Source organism: Gracilinanus agilis, chromosome 5, assembly GCF_016433145.1.
Source record: "Gracilinanus agilis isolate LMUSP501 chromosome 5, AgileGrace, whole genome shotgun sequence".
In the NCBI taxonomy this organism is placed as follows: domain Eukaryota; kingdom Metazoa; phylum Chordata; class Mammalia; order Didelphimorphia; family Didelphidae; genus Gracilinanus; species Gracilinanus agilis.
Genome location: NC_058134.1, coordinates 76804484 through 76821501, shown reverse-complemented (window position 1 = coordinate 76821501; position 17018 = coordinate 76804484). Strand labels below are relative to the sequence as shown.

The 17018-nt window shown below is 36.0% G+C and overlaps 1 protein-coding gene across 1 annotated transcript in view; it reads right to left on the bottom strand.

Moving 5' to 3' along the window:
- Window positions 1-17018, bottom strand: part of CCNY (cyclin Y) — a 319156-nt gene that overhangs the window by 37904 nt on the left and 264234 nt on the right. The window contains exons 4-7 of the mRNA XM_044678945.1: window positions 8542-8642; window positions 4696-4731; window positions 682-739; window positions 355-578 (exon numbers count right to left, since the gene is read on the bottom strand). Coding sequence (XP_044534880.1) covers window positions 355-578; window positions 682-739; window positions 4696-4731; window positions 8542-8642 — 419 coding nt within the window. The remainder of the gene's footprint in view (window positions 1-354; window positions 579-681; window positions 740-4695; window positions 4732-8541; window positions 8643-17018) is intronic.

The following is a 17018-nucleotide window of genomic DNA, read 5'->3' as shown; positions in this document are numbered from 1 at the left end:
CAGTGTCCAGCACACAGTAAGTACTACATAAATGTTAGCTGGTATTATGATTATTATTATTGCCTAAAGAAGCATGCACACCCATTAGCCATCAGAAACCAGAGTGTGGCAAGTATCATGGAGCCTTTTTCCTGCAAAGGCTTCACCTAGACTTGGGACCCTAGTTTTAGAGTGGGAAGGGGCCTCAGAGGTCACCTAATGCCTTATAATGCTCTGGGAATTTCTTCTAGGATTTTTTTCATCTTTTCAATAATGTTCTTTATAACAAATTGCAAGCAAAACAGAAAAAAATGGTCTAATGCCTTCATTGTACCAATATTCCATGACCAATACTCAAAAAAGTCACAATGCTACTTGGGAAGTAAGCCAGGATTAAAACCCATAATTCCCGACTTCTGAAGAGTGGATGCCCCAATGCCTCGAGACAGAAGCCTTGGCAATGCCTTGCAGGTACTCACCAGGGTCACAATGGCACACTCAGCAGTCAGCTGGGCGGCACTGAACAGCGTCCGAACAAACCGGTAAATCTGTTTTTGTTCTGGGTTGTGTTTGTCATAGTCTGGTGGCACTTCGGATTTCTGCAGAAGGAAATCATTTTCAGGTGACTCACCTCCAAGCCCAAAAAGCAGAGAAATAATGAAGATCTATCTCATAAAACAAGGTGGGGAGAGGGAAGATTACCGAAAGGGGGTGAAGATTTTCATCAAAAATATCTAAGAGCATCCTTCCATCTGTGTCCCTGAGGAAGAAAAAAAATGTAGGATTTACCACCTCTGAGAACATGTGCGATTCAGAAAATAAATAATCAAAAATACGCTTTGATTTGAATACATTTCAAAAAGAGATGGCACTGATGAAATGTGAGACTTGAAGAAATGCCATCAATCACCATTCAAAAGCCCCCTTTATTTCTATGTGACAGTGAAATCATTTTTATTTTAGAAACCCATGAGAGCAAAAGTAATGATTCATACTTCAAAAATTGTACCAAGTAGAAAACTTGAGCCTTTGGTTTTCTTGATGTGTGTAGAATGTTATTAGGATATGTTTTTGAAGTTTTCTACTTGTGTAGATATATGCATATGAATATGAGTAAACAGTGAGTATATATATGGACATAGGTAGATCTATATCTTTATACGGGTATCTCTTCCATATTCTTTATCTGGAAAATCTGTGTAAAATTTTTCAGCCATCCCTTTGTATCAGAGAAGTCTGAATTTTTTTCTTTTTCTTTTATGGGATGTTTATAGTAAAAGAAATTGGGTATATTTATCAAATTAAAATATTAAAAAGTTGATATAACATACTATTATATATATATATATATCTCTATTATGCATTTCTGAGTCTCTAAACTTTCTCAGTGTTGTCTGCTACCCTTTGGGTGTTGTCTGCAGCTTCTTCAAAACTTCCCCCAAATTCTCATTTAATTTCTTATGCTGACTCGTAATATTATGAAATTGTGATGGGGAAAGTTGTAATGTAGAAGGGCTACCTGTATATATATATATGATATATAAAAGAGAGTACATGTATTTCTCTTTGTACACACATCTGTATCATATACACACATATGTAAATGTACATACAAATATATGTACACATATGTATTATATGTGCATATATATGTAGTTATCCCAAGGAAGGAAACTCCTCTTGCAATCTTTCCACTTTTAAGAGAGTCCCAAGATGCTCCTGAAAGGACACTGACTGGATTATATGCTAAAACTATTGAGAAAATGTGATTGGTGGGAAAGAAATCATAGGCTATGAACAGCAAATGCCTCTGAGGGATTCATTTGTGATTTCCACCTTCAATTTAGCTAGTGAAATCATTCAGATTTTAACCTTGGTCTCTTTTTATACCGAACAAGATTACATGCATGACATGCTTAAATTAACTGATGAAATAGTGCCTGGGTAAGTTTCAAAATATTAAGCTTCTTATCAGCCAAAAATACACAGATAGGAATATCTTCCCCCAGAACGCTTCCTAAAGCAGCTGTATTTTGCGATAAAGTTGCTTGTCCCACACCTTACCATTAGAAAACCCTTTCGACTATTCAGCCAATCCCATTACCTATTTGTTAGCTTTTATGATATTGTTCTCATTGAGATAACTGTCCCCTGGAGTAATATTTGATCTTGAACCCATTAATTTTTCATTGAATCCATTAATCTCTTTTGGGTGAGGCATGCCTGTAGAATCCTTTAAGTTAGCACTATAGAATTTCTATGTTCTATTCTTCCAAAATATTTTTGGTAAGAAAAACTAGAGAAGGTATTCATTAATTAGATTATAAACTCCTTCAGGTTGAATATCATTTTGTTTCTGGCTTAGAACTCTCCAGTGAGATTCTTTGCATGTAATTCCTCACATTTAAGAGAACTTTAAAAATTGTTAGTCAGTAGGATCATAGACTAGATCTGAGAAGAGGTCATCAGAGCTCATCTAATCCATCTAATCTAATTTTATAGATGAGGAAGCTGTGGCCCAAAGCTATTAGATGACTTTCCCAATATAGCACAGATAGCAAACATTAGACATGAGATTTGAACCCAGGTCATCTGATGTGGGAGACAATGTTCTATTTGCTGTTCTACACAATGTGTAGATGTGTTTATGGGCAAACAGAAAATTTACCCTCTATCAAATGTGTGATTAAAGATTAAAAGAAGAAAGAGGATAGAGAAACATAATGTTCAGATGTAATGACTGATATTTACAAAACAGGAATTCCTTGGGAATTCAATTTAATTAATCAAATAAGATATGTATAAAGCATTTTGTAAACCTTAAAACAGAATATAAATGCTATTATTATTAAACATTTATTAAGTGCCCTATACATATAGATATTTGACAGACCAGATTTAAAGCCCTGCTCCTCAAATGGGGAGCTCCCCCAGTGACTTTTGGTCCAGGCATGGATCAGATCATCTTTCCAGTAGGGTCATCTACTACCATTTTGTTTTTGCCTCTGTGAATCTAAGCAATTGCAAGCTTGATTTTAAAACATTTTAGAGAAGTAGCAGTACCACTGCAGCAGAACAAACCTATAAAGAGTTGGTGATCTCTGGAGTACCAAAAGATTTTTTTTAAACCTTTCCCTGCTTTAGTATCAATTCTAATATAGAAGAATGGCAAAGTCTAGGCAATTAGGGTTAAATGGTTTGCCCAGGTAACACAGTTAGGAAGTATCTGAGGTCAGATTTGAATCCAAGTCCTCCCAACTCCAGGTCTGGTACTCTATCCACTGTTAATACCTAGCTACCAACAGACTTCTTAACCAATTAATGATGCCCTTAAATTTAAATTTTCTGGGTGGCACCTGAGTGGCACAATCAAATAACTCAGCATTGATTTTTCTTTGGCAGTTGAACAAAATGTTTTTTTCTTTTTTCTTTGAAAAGTGAAAACCTTCCAAAAGAATAAAATGACCTGAGGTTCACAGAACTGAAAGATGGAAGAAGGAGGTCCCAAAAGAAATCTAGATGGAGCTTGAGAAGCTACAGCTGCAATGACTCCTGTGGAGGGAAATGAGCCTTTTCTGAAGCTCATATACCCTGAACTCATCTTGCCCCTTTCACCTCCCTTCATGGACGTATAGTCCACTTAAATGGCATTCTCTCTATCAAGCAAATAGACCTGTCAGAGGCTCTAAGTTTTCATCCAGCATAATGTATCAAGCAGAAACTGGGTCAGGAAGAGAAGCTACCTTTTCCCCAAGAAACCTATATGGGTCATAATGCTCAGATTAATCACACATGTTAACATAATCTTGCCTGTCTTCTCACTGATGTTTGTCCCAGATGTTCACCATTATTCCCATCTCATCAATAAATGCAAAGCACAGTACTTGGCGCACAGTTCTTAATAAAAGCTTGCTACCTTGCCTAACCACTGCTAAAGGTAGCATGTTATTACAAAGCTCAAAGAAAATGTTTGGAAACTTTGCTGCAAAGTCATTTCTGGAGCCTGGCATCTGATCATGTCACCATTAATGCTACACTGCCCTTTGAGATTTAAATGGTAAATCTGGGTAAGATTGGGAAAGTTGAGGAAGACTTACAAAAATAAGCAGCAAGACAAGGTTTTGATTTTCACTTATCTTTTATTCTGGTAATGAGACAATCCTATGATGTCCTAAGTTTTGTGATTTTAAAAAATAATACATTTTCTAGTTCCATGTAGACTCACGCTTGGCTCATGATTACAAAACAGAAACACTTCAATGTATGGAATATTCTTTTACAATCAATTTCCAAATTTGGTATCCCTCAGAATGAGCATTTTTTGCCTACATGTGAACTGTACTTAAAGTTACTTTAGACTCCTTATTTTCCTGTTAGTGCAAAATGCTCAGTGAAATTTCTTCATCAAGTTCCATAGTCTGAGGTTTTTTAATTCTATGTAATGAGAATAATCAGAGGCATCTACTTTGGTCTCTAAGGCTGCATCTGGCTGACTTCATGTTAGCATCTTGTTTTTTTCTTATTATATGTGTGGATTCTACCCAGTCATGGAAGGATCCACATGCATGCTGGGAGGGCAGAAGGAATTACCAAGAAAATTTAGACATCCTATGAAAATGCAATTTAAAGGTAATAAGTTCCATAGTCTGAGTAAGGAAAAAGAACACAAATGATTTTTAATATTTTGGAAAAGAAATGCGTTATTTATCTACATACCTGTTTTTGATGTGATAATATATTGCAAGTGCTACACTGTAAAGCAAAACACAAGAATTAGTGTTTGATTTTTCAAAATCAAGAACTCAACAAAAAAAGAAATAGCATCTGATACCATTCCCTCATTTAGAAATCAGATCCAGAAAATGTACTTTGAAAATATAACGCCTCTTGCTCTCCCTTGACCAGTGCTGATATTTACATCATCCTTTTCTGCAAAGCTAGAATTTGTTCCTCAGTGTTTATAAAGAAGCCACCACACATGCCAGACTTTGTTGGACTTTAGTACGGTGTGGTGGAAAGTGCATGGGGTGAGAAGTCAGGGCTTGTGTCAATACCAGTCTAGCTACTTAATATGAGATTGCAGATAAATCATATCACCTCTCAACCTCAGTTTCTCCATTAGTAAAACAAAGGGGCTGGGCCAGATAATCCCTAAGGTTCTCTACATCTATCAGTACTAGAAATGATAAAATGTGGGCACATTGTGTATTTAAAAGTCACATCAAGTCCACAGGAGAACACCTTCAAGGGTTTCTTAATCTATTATCTACTGCCCTAAAACTTTCTAATTGTATCACAACAGCTGAGAAAAGGTAAATTTACCCATAGTAGTTTGCTAGTTTTTTCTCTTAAAACAATCACTTTTTCTTACTAATTTCTTCATGTATCTTCAGTCAGTTGTGGAAATGCTACTAAATATATAACTAGTAACTTGCCAGGAAAATTTCCAAAATTGATTAGGCAGGAAAATGCCCCCGTTCTTCCTTTATTTTGAGAATACTCTACCCAAGTCACCTGGCTGGTTTGGTTTGGTTTTGAGCTCACAAGAAATGACACATTGGGTTTTTGCCAGTGGCCCATTCAAACAAATATTCCAGCTTTGCCAGTGACATCAGAAAACATTCTATGAGTCATCATGGTAGTCGCTCTTCGGGACATCAGCTTTAGAAGTCTGGAATATGGTCTGAACTTTGTAATTTCCCCTTAATCAGCACAAGTTCAGTGATCTGAGGTATACCGCGAATTCTAAATACTTCTAGTTTTTACCTAACTCTCCTTACAAGTTCACTTCCTGGGAATCATTTTTTAAAAGTCCCAATGGGCTAATGCTCAAAGAAAGGAGAGTTTATAAAGCATCTCAGAACAATAAGAAAATCAATATCCCATCTACTTTTAGAATCTTTAGAAGCATTTCTGAAAAAAAAAAGGAATTCATAACCTCAGGATTATAGAAATGGTAATAATGTCTTAGATGATATCGTTCCAATATGACTTTACAATCCTGAGATCAGGAGTCATGCGTTATAATAAGGGAAAGATGAGAAGGAAAAGAAAGACAATAATTTCCTTACCCTTTTTAAAGAGTAGAAAGTCCCAAGCTGAGGCAAAATTTTGTAATGAGTTAAGTTTAATTTTTAGAATCTTCCATTTCCCTGCCACGCTCTAGAGATCTCAGTTACCCACATGCTGCCTTGACTGCAGCACCCTCTTAGGCTGGTGTTGTTCCCAAAGAGCTCTATGATACCAAGCTACTTATTGTTCTTGTTCCTAATCTAAACTCTTCTTCCTCTAGAGCCACTGATTTTGGGCATTAGGAGAAAGATACCCTAAATGAACTTATGAGTCAATGTTCATTTGAAAATCCCTAACAAGTAAAATTCCAAACAGTAAAACAAAGAGAAATGAAAAGTCCTCCAGCATTGTAGGGAATAGTATTTAGATCAAGGCATAAGCAGAGTGCCTTAGGTGTGCCATTAAAGTCAGTTCCTCTAAGGTGTTCTTTTCAGTCTATTGCCTTCTGCTTCTGGAACTTGCTTAGCTCCTAAAAGCCCTGATGGCTTTTGCATCTGGCATGGATAGGGTGACTTTGGAGATGGAAGTGGAGATGACAGCTGTGGAGAAAGTCCCTTTGTAAATCAGGGGTTGCTTGGACATTAACAGAATAGACAAAAAGCTATCTGAAGCTGTGACCTTCAAGTGTATGTAACTTTCATGTCACCCAAGAAGTTTATCAGATTTTGTGATTTTTATTTCCATTTATTTACTTTCAAATCCTTACCTTCTGTCTTAGTTCTAAGATGGAAGAAAGGCAAGGACTAGGCAACTGGGGTTAATTGACTTGCCCAGGAACATACAGCTAGGAAGTGTCTGAGGTCAGCTTTGAACCTAAGTCCTTCTGACTCTAGGTCTGGTGTTCTGTCCACTATGCTACCTAGCTGCCCCAGATTCCGTGATTTTTAGACGATAGCCCTAATACAAATGATTCTGCCAGCAGCCATGGCGATGTTTCTCTCTCAATTCAGTATCTCTTCCTGTTTTCCAAGATTAAAGGAAAATCAAGTGCTTCTGTATTTTGTGCTTTCCTTGAGCATCATGATGCCAGTGAGGTGAGACGGCAGGGCTCTTCCCAGCTTCTCATTTCCCTTCTACAGACATTAACAACTTGGTCCAAAAACTATTTCAAGCAGCTATGTTCAAACAGTAAATTATGAACCAAAGGTCTTTAAGTAGTTTGGGTAAGGACACACACACACACACACACACACACACACACACACGTGCTGCCAAGCTATCATAAATTCCTCTCTTTCCATGTGAATTTTGTGAATTCCTGTGAATCATAGGGCACAGGTTTATAATTAATACCACTTATGAGCCCACAAACACCAAAGGAATGAGGGAATATACTACATTCTCCCTATTGGGGAGAGGGGAATTCTATTTAAATCTCTATCCAAATCTTCTCCATCCAACTCAACACAATGCTGGGCACCCAAGAGGCATTTCAAGACATGCCTGCTAATTGATTTAGCCTGCATTTTTACAGATATCTGTGATGGCAACAAGAATAGAGAATCTGGCTCAAAGAAAAGCAACATTTTTTTTATTTAAGAATTTGAATGACTTAAAAAAACAAAGTTTTCAGATATACAAATATATATATTCATGTATTACATGCATGTTTTATATTTATTTATTATATACACACAAACACACACTTTCCTAGAAGAATTGTTGTGTTAGTGTCCTTCTAAGGGCTTAGATACTGTCCACAGATTTCACTTGTGAATGTTCTTTTGTTTGTAAATTGGGATGATGATAACATATACTCCCTACTTCTTAGGGGCGTTATAAAGGAAACTTTTGTCACCTTTCAGATGCTATTCAAAGATTCATCATTATTAATTACTTCAGTTTTGGCCATGTCAGAATGCTAGACCTAAAAGGCCTTATTAAAGCCAATTCTTTTATTTAACAGATGAGGAAACTGAGGCCCCCTGAGGTTACATGGCTCCAAGAGGACAGAGGTAGCATTAGAAGCCAGGGTAGTTGATTGCTCCTTTTATTGCTCTCTCTACTACACTATGCTTGCCCCCCTCGCTACCTTCTTTTACTTTTAATATTCAACATCTTGAAACATCCTTATATTTTTAGAAGAAAAGGTGCTAGAAGTGTATTGTGTTAAGATGGCCTAAAAAAGAAAAAGTACAGAGGAAAGAGGCATGCTGTACAAGGATATGAGGATGCTAATTCTCTGGATCTCTAACAAAAATAAGGAATATTAAAAAATTCCTTGTTTTTTATTTTAAAAATTTTTGTGCAATCATTTTCTATTTTGTTTTAATATATTGTTGGTGGTTGCCAAGCTTAGAATAAAAAGAAATGAAAGGGGGATCTCTATCCTGTAAGTCCTCAAGTCTAATACATTTCGTAAGTATAACCACTTTTTCAAGTTCTTGATCTGGTGATTCCCAGCCACACAAACATGTACACACACTTTTCTTTAAATCATTATTAAAGCATATTCGCATGTGAAATTAAAGCATGGATGTGAATACCCACCATTTAATCGTATACTTGAGGTTTGGTTGACTGACTGTGCTATCATCTAGGAAAATAGTGGAACAGGAGCTGTACTTCCTTCCCATCTGTCCTGGAGGATGCTAGTAAAAAACAGGCAACAAAATAACAACAATTACACACAACTGAATACTCTGTAGAAACCCTATCCCCCCCCCCCCTTCACTGGAGATGATCGCCTCCCCCCACCAAAAAAAAACCAGCAATCTCAACTGAAAGAAAGCTTCTTGAATCCCCACGAGAACAGGATTAAAATTTCTATCTAACAATTAAAAAGCATTTGCTTTTGCTTGGGTTTTTTAAAAAAATTGAAACAAATTCTGCACAAAAAAGGGGAAAAAAAACAAGCTACAGAGTAACATGAGTCCACTTAAATTAAGTCCTCTGTAATAACAATAATAGCAAAAATAGCTAGTATTTATATAGTACTTAAAGGTATGCAAAACACTTTGTATATCGTAATGATTAAAGAAAAAGCTGTAAATGACCGTAGAGAGGCCAAGGGGGAAGAGTGTGATTGCAGATGCCTGGATGTCAATAGAGCTCTAGTCTTTCTTTGGTGCTGACAGGAAGTCTGTAGAGAATATGGCACTCTCCCTTGACCAATCACTACAGGTCACTGAGGAAACTAGTTCCTTAAAAGCTTTACACAGAGCTGCTGATATCTTGATGAGTTGGTATTGTTGTCCTGGATAATTATCCCTGCCTGCTCTGACTGCGATTTGTTATTAAAGATTGAGCTTCAGATGTAAGGAATGAGTCTGAATACCCCTGAGGTCCAGCTTTCAGCTGGACTCTTCTATCACTGCCCCTTCTCCACCTTGACTTTGACCAGCACACAAAAGGTCAGTAGTTGTTATTGTTATTAATTAGAAAGATTTAATATAAAGGTAAATAAATAGGGTATAAGGTAATAAGGGAAAACAAGGGAAAGGAAAAGAAGCACAGTGGATTTCTCATTGCCACTGAGCAGTTATAATTCAGAGTTCCTCGGGTAACTCTTAGGATTTATCTACTGAGCCATAAGTCGGAGCTAGAATACAATCTTCTCCAATAGGAGGAATTCTCACACTGCGAGTTCCTCACTTAACAATAAGAAGGATCTATTCACACCCACCCTGTCACTATTAAAACAAGATTCCATGGAATAAACTCTCCTATTTTTATGGGTTTACTTGTAATTTAGAGGCCATTGACACGTTAGGTTTTAATTAAAGATGCATGTTATATTAGTATTCATGCTCTTGACCAATCTGCTTTTTAGAACAATATAAAATACAAAAAAGTAAAGTTATTGGTCCAAGTGATGAAAAGTGCTGGGCAAAAACCTGTTTTAAAATATTAGCTGATACATCAGAAGCAGAAGAAATGAATAACTGTTCAGGTCTTGTGTAAATTCAGTTGGTCCTAATTGTAATAATCTGCTAATCCCAAACTCCAGATGATAACAGTATCCCAGGGCTACCAGTTAAGCAAGAAATCTGCTGTTAGAAGTGTACAGTTATTTATGCTCAGCTGAAGCCCTGTGCCTTTGGATAATGCTTGAGATTGACTGCAGACTGATCACTGTTTCTGCAAGATGTAATACTCCTCTTCTTTCAAATTATCCTAGGATATGATTCACTAGAGCCCCTAGGATTCTTTATGAAGCTCAAGTCAGATGTAAGTTTAAGATTATTTACTATTAATAGACTTAGGGAAGGAGGAGCAGGACAATGGCAGGGAGGAAGGGAACAGGAAGTCCTTAATTAATTAAAGCTAATGATATTATTGATAATCTTTGAAAATACTGTTGATCAGGTTTAATAGATAACAGCCTGGTTGGGCCAAACAGGCCCAACCTAAGTCAAGGTTACTCTGCTAAAAAAGATGTTGTTCTTCTTGGTAGTGAAATTCAGGAACAGGGATTGATGAAGTAGACTTGTAATTGGTTTCTGGTTGCTGGTTGAATAAAGCTCACCTAAGGCCTACCCAAATCACCCTTCAATCCATTATCTCAATTCTGCGATCCCTGTGAGTTCAAATTCCTGGCTTTTATACCCAAGCTTAACTTCCCTTGGCTCCTGCCATGCTGGGTTCATTCCACATTCTAAGCAGGTAACTGTCCATCATTCTGACTTCAACATGGCTGTCAAATATATTATTACATAATATAGGCTGCTCTCCTCCTGTCCCCATCCCCATTATGAGCCAAGCTCCAAACTGAATTTCTCTTTAAGGAGTAAAAGGACCTGGGCTTAAAGACAAGTTTTGTTACTCTTTGAATAACTATAGAGAATCAGTGGAATCCCTCTGGGCCACAGGTTCCTTAATTAATGGAGGGGGGTCAGATTAAATTATTTAAATCCTCTTATAGTTTTAGACTCTATAAAAACAAAATGATTCCACATTGAGAAATAATTGTATCTATATTTTTATATTTGTGTGTGTGTATGTGTGTATTTAGTGAAAGAGAGAAAGAGTTAGAGACTGAGCCTGTTATGGTAGCCAAGCAATTAAAGAAAAACTCTGTAATTGTCAGACACAAGTAATGGGGAGGAGAGCAGGATTGGCCAAAAGTAGTGGCTGAGTCAGGAAGAATCAAGACCATGGTGGTACAGGGGCTATTGTGATTGGGAGAGAAGAAGCCATGGAGAAGATAAAGAGGTCATGGGATACACAGTCTCTAAAAATGAGACTGTGTGGGAGAATTAAGCAGTAGTTGTATTGGGATGAAGGTTGTGTCACTAAGTAGCCATCTTACTGGTCTGCTGACCCAGTGACTGATGTAATTTTTCTTCTCTTTCCCTCTTTTCCTCTCACAGAGGAGTATATTCACCTATGTGCACCCATCCCTTGAATCTCTATTTCTTAAGAATTTGTCTACCTTTCTTTTTACCCTTTTTTAAGTATGATAAATCTGGTCAAACCAATGAATTGCTAAATAGTGTTCATCCTTGCTCAAACTCAGTAGAGAATGCCCTGCAGGAAAGAGAGACAGATTTATTGCTGCACTATTCTGACAGCACATATTCTCTTTGGCTGGAGTCTTGAAGTTCAGAAATAGCATTACTGATTGATTTTTACAACTTCTCAGAACAAATTGAGAAACTCAGACCCAGATCTTCCTAGGCAAGTGAGGCACTGGAAGGTAGGACTGTAGCCGTTTCCTTTCTTTTTTCAAAGAAAAACCACTCCTCCAGAGCTATGGAGAAGAGGGGGTAGCCAAAAGGTCTGGGAGGTTGGGTTAAGTAGAGGTCTAACTTTCTAACTCAACACAGAACCACCCATCCCCCCATCCCTAAAACCTAATTCCAGCAAATAAGAGATAGTTGGATGACAAATGTTGATGGAGAAGAAGGATTCCTTTAAGTGTGCCATGAAGATGAAAGGAAGAGAAAAAAAAATGTGCCTCAAGGAATATGAAATCCTATATTTTTGCAAGAAGCAATAATTTCTGCTTTGTTTATATTACAAACTTGTTCCCCAACAACATATATGTATGACAACAAACTACTTAGATAAATCCATTTTCCCTATATATTATATATATATTAAAGCTATGATGGAAGGAAGGCTAAAGCTTTTTTTTTTTTTCTTACCTCTTTCCATTCAAATAGTCATTCTGCCCATTTACTTCACTGCTGCTCTCTTGATCTTTACCAATTTTGTTGTCATTTTTTAAACCTTTACCTTGTATTTTAGAATCAATACTAAGTATTGATTTTAAGGCAGAAGAGAAGTAAGGGCTAGGCAATTGGAGTTAAGTGGCTTATCAGGATGACACAGCCAGGAAGTATCTGAGGTAAAATTTGAACCCAAACCTAATACTCTATCCACTGAACCACCACCTAGTTGCCCTAAATTCTTTTTACTAGGAGAATAATTACGGATTGTATCCTAGTTCTAACCAATATAAAATTTGAAAAGCCTATTGCAGACCAATATGGCATTCCACATTCTTAAGAAGTATCTAGCTCATTGGTGAAGTTTAAAACTGAGAAAGTTACTTCTGACAGGGCCTAGTAGGGGGGAAATAATTTAAGTTACAAGTAAGTGACATCTAATTTTAAACTAAGTGAATTTTTGACAACCTGCCTGGAAATTGGGATCAGTAGACGCTAGCTGTATAATTCTGATTCTAAAGTGGATATTTTTTTGAAAATTAGATTCTCTAGACAGCAGTCAAATTTCCATTTGGTTTTGGATTTATATTGACAGCTAAAGTATGTTCTTTAGCAGCTAATGAAATTGTCCCAAAGAAAGCCTGAAATCAGTGCCTTGGACTCTTCGTACTCCAAAATATCTATGCACACATCAATCTTGTTTGGTGGATTTTCAAGAGATTTTTAAGGCCTATATGTAACCACTTGCCTCATTCATTACCCTAAAATTAAGATCATATTAAAATAATGTTTCTTATATTAAAAAATTATGAAACTTGCAAACATTTAAGGCCTTTGATGGCTGGAGAATAAGCAAACTCTTCTCTTAAAATCTATCTCCCATAAAATGGAATAATTGAGGGAACCACAAATCTGTAAAAGCATTATTTTATATTTTTATTAGGGAGGTTGCATTTCTGTATTACCAAAACACTACAAAAGTCCTGAATATTGTTTATCAGAATAAGCAAGCTCTTCTCTTAAAAATTTATCCCCCATAAAATGGAATGATTGAGGGAATCACAAGTCCTTAAAACCATTATTTTATATTTTTATTAGGGGGGTTGTATTATTATATTACTAAAACAGGTCCTAAATGCTGGTTGATATAATATAATGGTTTAAAGCTCACAAAGCATATATTGCATATATTATCTAATTTGGGATTCAAAATGGCCTCGTGAAGTAGATATTATTATCCTCATATTATCAAAGGAAACAGAGGCCAAGAGGTTTAGTACCCTCTCTTAGTCATTAATTATAAGGCAGTTGATATTTAATGCAACTTGTCACACTAAGCATTTTGGGTTTGGGGCAATTTGTTGACTATCATAATTATGTGTTTTATACATCATCAAGTCCCATTTCTCTGAAATATAAGCAAAAGCACTAAGTTTTTGAGTAGAATTTTATCTTTGATCTTCCTGAATTCAAGCACTCTCTCCTCTATAATATACTGCTATAAAACAACAAAAGTCAGGAAATGTAAAAGGCAGCATATGGTGGATGGAGAACCGGGATGGAGAGGGGAGGTCTCGGGTTCAAATGTGGTCTTAGACACTTCCCAGCTGTGCGACTCTGGGCAAGTCACTTAACTCTCATTGCCTAGCCTTTACTCCTCCTCTTCTGCCTTAGAACCAATACACAGACAGAAGGTAAGGACGAAAAAAAAGGTAGTGTTTGTCCTGGTGCCCATTACTACTTAAGCTCACACTTTTCTGCGGCTGTTTAAGGAAGGAACAGAAGGAAAGGAGATCAAGTCCAAGTTACAACTTAAATGTCAACTTTTACTTGACATTTCCAGGTTGACAGAATTAAACTCTAAAAGTCTCATTAAGAAAATCTAAATATGTACAAATGGTTCTCCCTCTCTCTCTCTGCAAGTGGCTATGGAATTCACATTTTAGTGACTTTAAAAATGGTAAAAAAAAAAAATCCTTTGAAGCTTCTGCAGGGAAGCAGTCAGTGAAGGTGGCAGATTGTAAGATCAGGCACTAAAGATACAGATGAAAACCAATGAGTGGAAAATCGACTTTAAAAAAGACACGTTCTTTTGTTGCTTTTGTTTAGTTGTGTCTCACTCTCGGTGATCCTATGGACTACAACTATCCACAGGGTTTTCTGGGTAAGGATGCTGGAAGAGTTTACTGTTTTCCTCTCCATTGAATCCAATAGATTCTTTTGTTAATCAAGAGGTTAAGTGACTTGTCCAGCTAGGAAATGTCTGAAGCTGGATTTGAATTCTAGTCTTCTGACTCCAGAAACCACTGCTCTGAAGCACTGAGCCACACCTGTTTCTTAAAACAGAGTATACTAAAATACTAATTACCAATGTTTATATATGTATATAATTTTTATATTTATACATTTATTTTAGTCATTAGTCATTAATATTTTCTCAGTAGAGATATGTATATATTTCCATGTTTGAAAATTGTTCATTAGTGCTAGAATTTTTTTAAAGGAAAAGAGAATCACTTTTGCAGTTTTGCCAACAATAGAGCAAAATTGACAATAACTGACTTCTGTTTCCTCTTAAACGATTCTCCTCAAGAGTAGAGTGTGGACCGTACTCTAGGAGAAAGGATAACTGCCTTCCCCCACCTTTTCCATTCATCAGTCTCATTTTTTTCCTCCTTTACAGGCTATAGAACTACTGCCATTAGTTATGTAAAAACAATGTCACAGAGCAGACACAGCTGCACAAAGGACCTGAATGTTTGAGGCAAAAGAAAAAAAAAGGAAAAAGAAAACTTCAACGTGGGAAAGTTGCCCGGCTGTTTGAATTCCTCCATGCTGTTACTATGGGTCTCCCAGGGCTAATATTGATTCACAAAAGTCCTAGAAGTGCCAGCTACTACTGCCATGGGGAATAAGTGACAACTCTGAAAGTCTTCGTATTTCATTATTTGAAGTTTGAAAATTTCATTATTTCATATTTGAAGTTTCTTAATCATTAATTAGATAGCATTTGATTTTTAATGCAACTCGTGACATTAAGTAGCATTTGGGGGTTTTTAGCAATTTGTTCAATGTCATGATTTATCCATAATAACTTCTATTTAGCTGAAATCCAAGCAACTGAGGACTTCCAATAACTAGAAATCTTGATTGAGGGGGGTGGGGGGAAATGAAGGGAGAGTGTAGAGAAATAAATTCTCCTACACTCTGCTTTTACGTAAATGATACAAACAGCAAGCAGATAGATTGATTGCCAAAACTTTAAAAACCAAGTAAAAAAATAACACTTCTCAAAGCATCACCCTGTCATAATTTAGCCAAATCTCCAACACCAACCAAATTACAATCTTGCCCAATGATAACTAATGTTTATAGTGATGAACCCTATTCTGAAATCAGCAAAAAAAATTGCTATCAATCCTAGGATATTTGTTTAAGTTGTCTATTCACCTCTACTCTAATACTCTGATAATTTTCAATCCATGTGCATATGCACATGTAAATGTGATTGTATGGATGTGTGTGCACACACACATATATGATACATACACACAAGCATATAACTCATCAATAAACAGATTTTGACATATACATGTACACATGACAAAATATATACTACTATCCATGTAATTCTCAGTTAAAGAGATTATTCAATTTTTACTTTACCAAAACATTTCATTCTTCAAATATTCTGAATAAATGGGAATTATTATATGTACATACAAACATAGCATACTTTATATGTACATACAAACATAGCATACATTTATATATAAAATATATGAGTGTCTGTGTGCCCCTTGCAACATCATAAATACTAGCTTAATAAATGTGTCATTTTGCTTGCCAAACAACTGAGTTAAATATGCTATCTACAACATGAGAATATTTTTCATGTGTATGTACTAGAAGACAACTGCAAGAGAATATGGAAGACATAATCTTGTATGATGGGTATCATAAGCAGCAGAAATGGATTCCTCAAGAATAACAAATGTGGCTTGCTATTTAAAAGATTAAAAATATACATAGAAAAATAAAATCCTTTTAAATATATTTTTGAAATTTATACGCTAAAAATACAATATTTCAAATGATTTTTTATCTCACAGACACAGGAATTCCTTCCAGAAATGGAGACTGCAGTCAATCAAAACCATCCATCCTTCAATAAGTTCACTGCATGAGGCTCAGCCATATTGCTTTCCTCACTTTTCAATTATATATAGTAGGCAATGGAGCATATGGATTGTCCATCTGTGAATCCCTTGTTCTAGCTATGAGACCAACTTGTCTTTTTTTTTCTGGTCATACATTTCTCAGAGAACAGCATTTACACCATTTCTTTTGCAAAATATCTTATTTTAATCTGCAGTAGCCTTGCTCACATCCACTCTGTGCCAAACCATAATTCATAAGGAAAAGAGGGGATGAGGAGAAATGATCCATCCAAATTTGTGAAGAGGCACATCTTAAATAATATAGCTTTTGTTCCTTTCAAATGCAATATATTTTATAAACTGAGAAACACTAAATAGTAAAATGAGGAATGATTTTAAAATTAGAAATTCATCTTGGGGCTACATTATAAAACAATTTGACAAAACCATGGAAGTCTTTTAGCATATTAAGAATTTGGGGGCTGGTTCCTAAGTATCACATTCAAAAAATCTCAAAAAAATTCCAGGAGTTTAAATTAATGAATTTCTATTGGATATAAGACATTTTATAAATTAGTATTACAAGCAAAGAGCTAATACCACAGAAAACCATTATAAACATAAACATAGACCAAAAATTCAGAAAGAACCTTAAAATATATCTAGTCCAACCTCTCATTTTACAAATGAGGGA